A 10,767-nucleotide genomic window follows, 5' to 3' on the forward strand; every position below is an offset into this window, starting at 1 on the left:
TTGGTGTTCATCTGTTGCTCAAACATGACAATTGCATATAACCAGGAACAAGAGTACAGCCACAGTATCAGGTACCAAGATCATGTATTTTCATTTTTTCATTGCAAAATCATATGGGAAAAAAGAAACATTTGCACTTTGCTGGCTGCGCAAACTATACATGACAGAAGCTTTTGAAGTATTCAGATACCTCAACGTTCTGAGGCATCAGAATTCAGAACTGTCACCGATTTAGTGACAATATCGAAAGTCACAAACATTTGAAATCACTTTGGTCATGTACAAGGTGGTGAAGGTATTCCTTGGCACATACCATCCCGCCTTTCCAAATCGCGAGGACTGATGGCATTTCCTTGCACAGGGAGATGGAACTACTCCCTTCCATTCCTATCTAGTCAGCAAGCCCTATGAACTGAAGGAGAGTAAGCACAGATCTGATGAACGACAAGAGCCGCCATCCTGGTCAACCATCTACAAACAAATAGCATGGGTGTTATTTTCAATTTATACTTCTATAACTTCACTGAAGATTTTTCAGGGCTAAACTGAGACAAGGCATGTACCTTGAATCCTATCTGATCATAGAGCCTCCATGCTGGTAAGTTGTCTTTATGCACATGAATGTAAATATTTTCAGCACCTGTAATGGGTTGAAGATATCAGCGGATTGTGCATTTTCATTTGGGACAGGGTATTCTAGAATAGCTCAATGTTTTCTGTACCGTTGAGTCTTGCAGCATCTATGGCCAATAACAGCATGTTGCTGGCAATCCCTTGACGCCTCGCATATTTAGCAACACATACATTTGTTACGTACCCAAATTTTGGCTGATCAGGCTGATAAATTCGACAGTGAAGTGACGACTTTCCAGGCTCCTGTGGATAACTTGTAGATATAACTTCTAAATACAGCGGCAGAAAAAAAAACATAGAGAAGGTACAATTATACCGTACCTCAGGAAATTTCTCACCATGTAGAGGATGTCTTACACATACATCTAAGGTACCAACAACACTATTCAGGACGGTTCGCCTGAGGTCATCATTCTTTACCTGCAATATTAAGCATAAGGCACCAATATTTTCAGCTGTGGAAAAAATGAAGAAAAAATCAATAAAGACAGCTTTAACAGAAATGTAAACTGAGATAGTTGCCAAGAGCGAGGCTTTCATTAATTATTGGTCAATTGTAAGAGAGACCATTTGGTTTGTTCATGATTCCCTGCGACATGCTTTATGAACAAAATATGCTGCAACAAAGATCTAGTGGCAAATATGAGGAACAATTGAAACAAATCAAACAGAGATTTTTATCACGTACTGCGACAAAACAGATATACTTTTCTCCGTGCTGTTTGCTGCATCTCTTCTTTAATGCATGGAATTCCTGCAGTGAGATGACAGACTCTGATACATTTGAACCAGAACAGAAACTATTGAATGATCGGAATGTGACAAATTAATGCGAATAATTTATAACATTGCATCAACAAAGCTATTTGAACAGAGGTCACTGTAATTTTTTAATATTTACTTGTTACAAAGAAGATGTACATCCTATCTCAATTACTTTTAAGCACACAGAAAACACTACTAAGTTGTTTACGCAAGTACCTTTGATGCAAACTTTCTTTTAAAGCTTTCAACATAGCTGCAGGAAAAAAATAATGATAAAGTAGCTGCAAGGACCATGCTAACAGTAAATGTATAGCAGTACAGACAACAAGGAAGACTACAGAAATTCCCCATAAAGATAAAGTCTTACCGATTGCCTGACTCATTTTCATAGTGATCTTCCGCTCTCAACCATGCAGCAATCTATCAATCATTAGTAAGGAGAGATGTAACTTGTAAGGCATAGTGGTAGGTAGAGTAAATCATAATTGTAGGTCACTGAATAAAAGGTGGATATGTAAGCTATAAATAGCTAGCATATGTTAGTAATCAATAATTAGCAATCAGTAAATTACAAATTCATGTGGAAGCTATGTCTGCTAAACAGAACAAATGAACAATATGTTCTAATAACAAGAGTAATACCCAATATTCCTCATCAATTACAGCCTCACGAGCAACATAGCAGCCAAATAATCTTTTGTATTTGCAATCACTTTCATCAATTGAGGGTCGAAGACGATTGAACCGGAGATCAGATGGTCCAGAAGGAAGCAAAGGGGTTGGGGCCACTGATGCCTTATTGGATAAACTTGAGGAAAGCCCAGGGTGAGACAATCCTCTGGCAACATTGAGGCTGTCAGTGTCTGTCTCCTCATTTCTACCATCTGTGGAAATCATCATGGATTCATCTTTCCTGGGGAAGAAAAATGACTATGCATGAAAATAATGAACAATGGACATAAGATCTAAGCATGAAGTTATGCTCAACGCAAGCTCTATGACTGAAAAGCAAGAACATAATCACTGAAGACTTTGCTTCAGTGGAACCTAATAATAAGTTCAATTGTGGTCCTAATGTTGAGTATAACATTCGAACTACACCACCAAGCCATAATAAGCAACCAAAAAGCCAGCAGGACTACAAGACCCTATAATAGCTCCGCCACATATTTTCCTTCTTATTTTCTATTTTTACAACCATGTGGACATCCTTATCCCCTTTCTTTCCTCTTTTATTTTTCATTAAAAAAACAGAGCGCCGCATCATATTTATGGTTTCCCCTTTGGATTGAAGGAACACGTGCCATGAGAATTGGCGCAATGAACCAGTACCGGACAAATTTTGCGCAAAGAAAGGAAATGAAGACAGTGTGATCCTGCATTGAACCGATTGGCTAGTCTTTCCAGTCACAGAGTCTAACGTGAAGGAGGCGCAACCTAACTAACCCAATGCTCCAACGACGCCTTGAAATCTCACTGATTTTTCTCTTCCTTCTCCAGACAGGATTTTCTCCCTTTCCTCCATTGCCGTTATTTCTAGCATCTAAAAACCACCACGAGAGTTCCTCCAACAACAGCGAAGCGGATGTGTAATACCGAATTAACCGAAACACAACAGCAACCTAAGGAAGTGCTCACATAGGCGATGCGGCGAGGCGCCGGTGGAGGAATCCCCGTCCACGGGGGACGCGCCGCGCGCCGGCCACCGGCGGCGGCGTGATGGCGCCTGTGGCCATGCTCGCGGCAGCAGCAGCAGCCCCCGCGAGGATGAGGGAGAGGTCGAGCCGGCAACCGGCACCTGGCTCCTTAGTGCGCGAGACGAGAGGCGGGGTAGCGAGTCCGCGGCGGGAAGGACGGGGGAGCGGCGGCAGGGAGGAAGGGAGAATGGGAAATGCCGGAGCGCGGCGGGGCGAGCGCTGGCCGCTGGCTGGCGTGCGGCGTGGTCTACCTGCCTGCCTCGCGGCCGCGTCGCCCGCTACTAGTATTTTTTCCTCCTCCTTTTTTTCCCTCTATCCGTTTCGCTTCTTCTGTGGGCCTTGACGGAGGTGGTCCGGTGGTTTGCTGGTCGTGTTTCGCCGGTGCCGGATGGCCACTCCATTTGTGCAGTGCTTGCTTCGGCCGCACGCGCCCAAAAGCCTCGTCAGTCGTCATCGTCACGCTGGCCCGCCGTCTTCCATACGAATACGGCGGGCGGCGGCTAGGCTGGCTACATGATGGGCCTACGCGATGGACCGTGTTATCCATGGATACCATTTTTCTCACTATACTCCTTGTGACGATTGATGGCAAAGTTTTGTGAGCAACTATTAAAAAATAGTCTGTCTAGAGAGCAGTGGGCATTTTGAGGCCCCAAAACACCCAATTTCTAGACCCGTTGATCTGGTCATCTAATGGCTCATAGCAACATCTATTTATCTTCTTTCTCTTTCCCGCCATTGACCATCGTCTCACTACGAGCGCTAGGAATGGCTAGAGCTCTGGAGTGCGTACTCCCCCCCCCTTCCCCTTCCCCCATCGTCGCCATCTTCGCCAACTCCGCTACGACGCCCTCGCCCCTCCCTGGTCCCACCGCCTCCACCGCTGTCAGGTCTCTAAACCACCTGACCACCATTCCCACCGCAAGGCCTGCCTACCTCTCCCGGTTGGCCCCTTTTATACCCATCGGAGTTGGAGAAGAAAGAGGGGGAGAAGCTCGCCAAAACCCTAACTAGAAAATCTAGGGGGAGGAAGGGGAGGAGGAGGCCTACCTCGACGGATCCACCATGGCTAGGGAGCTCGCGCGCGAGTGGGGCTTACACAGTAGAGGAGCTTGTTGGGCGGGAGAGAGAGAGAGAGAGAGAGAGAGAGAGTTGGGCACGGCCACCAAGAGGAGCTCACCGGGGAGAGCAACGCGTGGGGAGAAGAGGAGTGTGTCAGGAGGAGAGGAGCGTGTTGGGACTCGGGAGGAGTCGAGGTCGGGAGAAAAACCCCATTGTACTCTTTTGTACTAATATAATCCATCGAATTCTATCTCTTTTGAAACTCACTTAGATAAGAAGATCGCATCACTGCACTGAATACATTGAACTTCCATCTCGAATATAATTTCAAAAAATGGACTAGAGAAACTAGTTTAGAATTAAGAAGTCACATGTGATTCAGGATCTCTAAGTTTGGAAATTGGAATCCGAACAAGATGATGCCTCAAAAAATAATATCAGATTATGAAGTTAAACAGCAACTTTGAACTCCCATATCCACAAACTTCAATTGGTGTTTCGAAAACCTAGCAAAGTTAGGTTTTCACCCAAGGAGGATATGTCATGGTTCAAGGAGATTGAGTAGGAGCCAATAAAGTCAACATAAAGAAGGGTATATATAGATGGTGGATGGTGTAAGGTGAGCACAACAGTTGTGACGAGAGGGCTCTAGGGGGATGATTGATGGATTTCCAAAATGTATATGAATGGAATCGAGCAACATATACTATAATTTCAACGAATAAATAGATATTTCCAAACACTCTTCATTTTTATAGTTGGTCCCGTTCTAACAGGCTACGAGTCTTGCTTATAAAGTTGGTCCATCCCAACCATCCACAAGCTAGTGTCTCATCAATGCACCAAAGCCCACAACCAATGTCAACCCGATCCACAAGAGTAGCCTAATAAATAAGAGTTACTCTACTTTATAGGTTGTTTTCTCTACCATTAACTTCTTATATATACTAAACCTAATAAATTATAAGTTTTATCTACAAAATTTATGAGGTAGATGCACATAACTAAAAACACTCTAAAATTGAGTATTTATGTTCACAGTCTCACTACCGAAGTTTATACGTGTTTTTGGTGCCAAAAAAATTTCCTCCAATGTCACGCTATTTTTGTGTGCCAAAAACCTTTAAAAATTTGCCACGTGATCCAGTATGACCTTTTTGGCTAACCTCCAGCAATCACTAGAGGCAAAAGGGCAATCTAGCGGCTGGCTAGCTAGGGAGCTGTAACACTCTGGTGTTAAGCAGACTAAAACGTGACATGTCATCATATGCATTGGCATTACATCCAAGATGATAATCTGAATATGCATTCACTAAAAACAAGTTTAAATTTTTATGCTTGTGCTTAGTGGATAAGATGTGTTTAAGTTTGAAACCCTAGTTATGCTTTATGTTAAGTGTTTAGTGTTCTTGTGGCCAAAAGAGTATTTTGGAAATTTTCTTATTTAATAATTAAATTTTGGATCAAATCTTGGTATTATGTCTCAAAGGTGTATTTGAACATGTTTCAAGTCATCATTGAGTTATAATTCCAAATTTGGTTGAAATTCAAATAAATAATTTAAATAATTTAAAAATCATATTTGGTCCCTTTTTGCATAGTTCAAAATCTAAAAAGAATTTGGTTATGCTTTAAAAAGCAAAGTTGTTCCATTTGTCATAAGGATCAACTTTGATGTATAAACTTTTTCAAGTTTTCATATAAAATCAAAAGTAATTGTAAAAATACAGTTTTGCCCCTTTAAGTCTCTTTTTGGTTTTCAAACCCAAATTCAAAATCAAAGCATATTTTGTATATGTTGCAAAAATAAAAGATGTTCAGAACTTTATTCTGAGCATTTGATATTTTGGCATATTTTCATCTTCTATTCAAAAATCCAAAGTAATTTTGAAATTTTAGAAAGGGCAAATGGGGAAGAGGGGGATAAGCTCGGTCTCTGTTCATGGCGGTGGACCGCCGAGCTTGGATCGGCGTTTGCCAGCGCGTGAGCCACCGTTTTACCTCGTCCAAGCGCGTGCTCGCATCCGTGGCAAGGTGAAGCAGCTGCTGGCGAAGTGGAGCGCGACGTGTCCTTCTCCCTTGCGCTCACCGACGCCATTTTCGCCACCGGAGCACCGAAGAGCAGCACTTCATCCAAATCCATATTCGTTGTAACCAGTGATCCATATCCAAATTCACCGTAGACCTATATTGGTCACTTCCTTGCGCATCTCCTGAACCTATCATTCCTTTCTCTTTCGCACCAGAGCCCCGAATTTCTTTGTCTTCCTCTCCGCCGGCGACAGAGCGCCGCCGTGGGAGCTTCGTCGTGGCCAGGCCACTCCGTAAGGTTTTGGGTCGAGGTGATAGACGTTGGAGTTTCGCCTTGCTGTCCTGCAACTCATGCTCTCTCTCTTTTTCCTTGGACGCGAGCAGAATCGCCGGAACGACCTCGCTGAGCTCGGAGCATCCGCCCGACGACACCGCCTTCGTCGCCAACAGTTTCGGCTACCTCCCCGAGTCCCGCAATGTGAGCACCGTGCTCCTCAAACCACCCCGAACCTCCCTGTCTCATTCTTTGGCGCTCTACCGAGCCACAGCGGCCGGTCCACGGGAACCGCCATGGTCGCCCGCCATTCGCGCGGCCGAGGTGGGAAGAGAGGGGTAGTGCGTGCTTAGAGCCTAGCGGTGGAGTCGCGGGATCGACGCGACGCTGTTGCGCACCTTAGCGCGAGCTCAGGCCCCGCCGGCGGCGGCCGGAGTCGCGGCCAAGCCGTCGTGTGTGTGGGAGAGAGAGCTGACGGGTGGGGCTACACCGTCAGCGACTGTGTGAGAGAGAGGGAGAGGGCGCAGCGCGTGGGCTGACTTGAGCCGAAGCTAAGCGGGCCGGCCTCAGTAGCACAGTGTGTGTTTCCTTTTTCTTTTATGCAATTTATGATGTATATATTTGTTTTTTGTATAATAAATTATCTGCTGATCCAAAAATTATGAAAATTTTTGTGTAGGTTCTATAAATTTATTAGAACACAGGAAAAATATTAGATTTTATTTTATGATAGTTTGCATGTACATATAAATTGCCTCTGTTTATTAATAAATAAATCTTCCATGATTTTTAATAATTTATGGGTATATCCAAAAATCATGAAATTTGACATGTGAACTTGTGTTACTGTTATCTAGCTTCAGGAATAATTTCAACTCTTTTTGATGAAGTATGATCTGTTCCATAATAAAGCTATTTAAAATAATTATAAAAGAAATAGAAATAATTAATCCCTTTAGGATTTGAGTGATGTTTTGGATTGATTGACAACCAGTGGTTACTTGGCATGATATGCTCCCTGGTTATGGTTTATTTCATATAAATGATCTTTGTTGTATGATGGTTTCACAACCTTGCTTAATGAAGATGATAAAACTTGCTTAGTAGTAATTTATGCTTTAATAGCTAAGTGAGTTATTTCTATACCGTGAAGGTAAGTTGTACTCGAGGTAGTCATGTTTGTTGTTATCATCCAAGAACATGTAACCTGTCTTTATCCTGTCATGAGCATCTATTTGATCATGCATATGCACCTCTACGTGTAGACTATGCTCCGGAGGAATCTAATCCTCAGTGGGTTGCTTCCGAGTTTGTGGATCCATCTGCTGTTGCTGAGTTGTCGGACTTCCCTTCCGGTCAAGGCAAGCCCCGGACATTAAACCCTATCCTTGTATTTTCATAAAGTTATTTATATCACTTGAGTTAATATGATGCATTAGGTGAATAGGAGTTGAGTGAATCCTATTTGTTGCATTATCTACCTTGATGATTTCAATATTAACCTTGATACTTGTTTTATGAAAATACTTAGTATGCTTAGCCCTGCTTATTAGATAGGTTTTCAAATGAGAAAGTTTGAAGGGTTGTTGTGGAATACTTTTATGGTCAATAATGTTTCAACTTGAGACCGGTCGGTGGACTTGCTTTAAGAATGGAGTCTTAAAGTAGTGTCTCCAACTGTGTCGATTAAGGACCGTTCCGTTGGTGGCCTGTTGTGATTGAGACCTTTGAGTACAGCCCACATGCGATGGTAAGCCTTACCTATAGCTATTCCGATACTTGAGAACGGCTAACCGCGTACTGAGAGTGGAGAGATGGCGAGAGTAGCGTGTACCCACCTTACGGATCTGAGATGACCGGGAAACATCTAGATTGGCTGTAGGATGGTGGTGTACTGTACTCTCGGGTGACGCTGGACCCATTCTTGTATGGGAGGATCTATAGAAAAGGTTGACATATGCAAGATTAAGTTCTACATATGTCGTGTGGTACTGAATCCCCAGCTGGGTTTAATCGATTCGAATCGCCGTGTTTCATCGGATATGGAGCCTCAATCCTCACCCCATCATCGTAGTAATAAATGGAACCCTGGTATAAGAAAGAGGTGGTATGCTTATGAAAGTTTGACAATAATTTTGGTTAGTCATAAATGATGATCTTAAGTTAAAACTTAAAAGTAGGTTTTACTCTCAGTAAGCTTTTATGCAAAAGAAATGTTTTGATCTTGCTAAAGCCTTACTTTGAATCCTATAACCTGCATACCTGAGTCTTCACCTCTTTTCTAGTCGGTTAAGTCTTGTTGAGTACTTTTGTACTCAGGGTTTATTAACCCATGTTGCAGGTGAACCTTTTGATCAACCTTTTGATGGTCGTTGTTTCTTCACTCTTGTGGAGGAGAGTGATGATGATGAATCTGATGTGTGACCTTGGGCAAGTAAAGCAAGTTGTGTGACTAATGGTTTATGTAATATAAAGTTCCGAACCTTTTATGTACTAAACACTTATGGTTTGTAATCTTTGGTCTTAAGTTTCAATCTATGTTATATAACCTTTCCGCTTTTACTCTGATTTATCTTATCTATGAAAATGTTGTAATACTGTAATGCTTAATGAGGGAATTCCTGGAAAGAATGTAACGTGGATGATTCGGGTTTCCCGAGGACACCCGACAGACTTCTTGAGTCATTTGGAACTCGTGCACGCCGATCAGAAGTCTTTGAGACAATGATGGGTGCAGGGCCGCCAGCGGGGGAGGGGGTTGAGTTTATCCGTTTATGTTGTCAAAAAACGGTAGATGTTTAATTTTTTTAAGGCTCTCTTGGAAAAACTATTTTTATCCTGAAACTAATTCGTTGCCTAAGACCTGTTTAGATCCAGGGGCTAGAGCTAGTTTGCGCTAGTTTAGGCTCAACTAGCCCAAAAGTAGCTAAACAGGAGGGTTAGATAGCTAGTTTTTTTGCAATTAGCTTAAAAAACTATCTCTCCAAAGAGATGATTATTTAGGTTAGTTTTGGTTGGACCTACATCAATTCATTTTTCTCTCCAACTCAGGCCACACGGGATCGAGCTTATCCTCTTCCCTAACGATTGATCTACCGTACCGATCCGCCACATTTATTGTCATTTTAACCCTTGCATCCAAACACATTTTCAGCTAGAGCTAGTTCAGGGCTAGTTCTGAGCTAAAAACTAACTCTAACCTCCAGCCGAGCTAGAGTATCCAAACACAAACACGGCCGTTGTAAATTATGTGTTCACCCCTATTAATTAGCGAGGCTGTTTTCTAGAATCAATTTTATGACAACGAAGGAAAAGACCAAATTAATACAAACTTGTAACATGTAAGTAGCAAGGAGTGAATCTCGCCGATGTATTGGTTAACAAACTAAATGCTTTCGCCTTATGCAAATTTTGCCAATAAAGTTTATAAAAAGAATTGGCAAGAGGAATTAATACAAACAGGTTTGTCTGTGAACCCACAAAATAATAAGCCTAATTGTGGGTTTTGCAGACAAATCCCGATTGCATTCCTGTATAAGAAGCAAGAGAAACTAAACAACGCCAGATGTTGGTAAATAAAAATAATACAAAGAGCTTGTATTCAATCAAACAAGAATAAATGCGGTCTTCCTTTGTTGCCACGTTAGCAGCCTGCGTGACGTTGGGAATCAGCTCACTTGCAGTTGCAGGGCGGCCGCGTACATTCTTCTGGACTTTGATCACATAATCACACTTGTCAACTTGCGCCTACCTTGTGCTTTCAGTTAAGTACCTGCTGTGACATGCATGCTAGTAGTAACTGCTAAACTAGTTTGTAGCAGGACCTTTTGATACACCTTATTCCGCTTCTTTTTGAGGAACTACTCATCCCAGGCTTACTTTGCTGACCTTATTAGCTTCCGATTTCATGGTTTCAGACGAAATAAACCAACTCGTCAAATCGCGCTGGATACCAACCTTAGGGCTCACGCTTGTTTTTGTTTACTCCCCAAATAAACAGCAGGAATATGAGCAGATGAAAGTGATGTGTCTGTCTCTGCCACAGTGCCACTGCATTGTTGCCTACCACTGCTTGCCCCTAATTAATGCCAACACAGCACGTACCGTAACCCCGTACGGATTATATATCCAGATCCGGTGTAGTAATATAATCTTGCAGATCGAACCTATGACGTCGAATTGCTACTATGCTTTGCATCTTCCAGAACAATAATAAAGCTGAATATGATCGCACAATCATAGAGCTGTAGCTAGCTTTACTTCGCTGAATATGATCAGAGAACCGTCTAAGGCTACACCATCTGT

General features: G+C 42.6%; 1 protein-coding gene across 1 annotated transcript; it reads right to left on the reverse strand.

The window, feature by feature from the left end:
* LOC110431638 lies at positions 68-3,456 on the reverse strand. The gene is made up of 9 exons (XM_021450843.1): positions 3,037-3,456; positions 2,041-2,311; positions 1,766-1,818; positions 1,615-1,651; positions 1,322-1,387; positions 955-1,053; positions 723-876; positions 564-640; positions 68-471 (listed from the first exon to the last, which is right to left on the reverse strand). The coding sequence occupies exons 1-9, from the start codon at positions 3,132-3,134 to the stop codon at positions 406-408; spliced, it is 921 nt and encodes a 306-aa protein (XP_021306518.1). The 5' UTR covers positions 3,135-3,456; the 3' UTR covers positions 68-405.

The sequence above is a fragment of the Sorghum bicolor genome, chromosome 1 (assembly GCF_000003195.3).
Source record: "Sorghum bicolor cultivar BTx623 chromosome 1, Sorghum_bicolor_NCBIv3, whole genome shotgun sequence".
NCBI lineage: Eukaryota > Viridiplantae > Streptophyta > Magnoliopsida > Poales > Poaceae > Sorghum > Sorghum bicolor.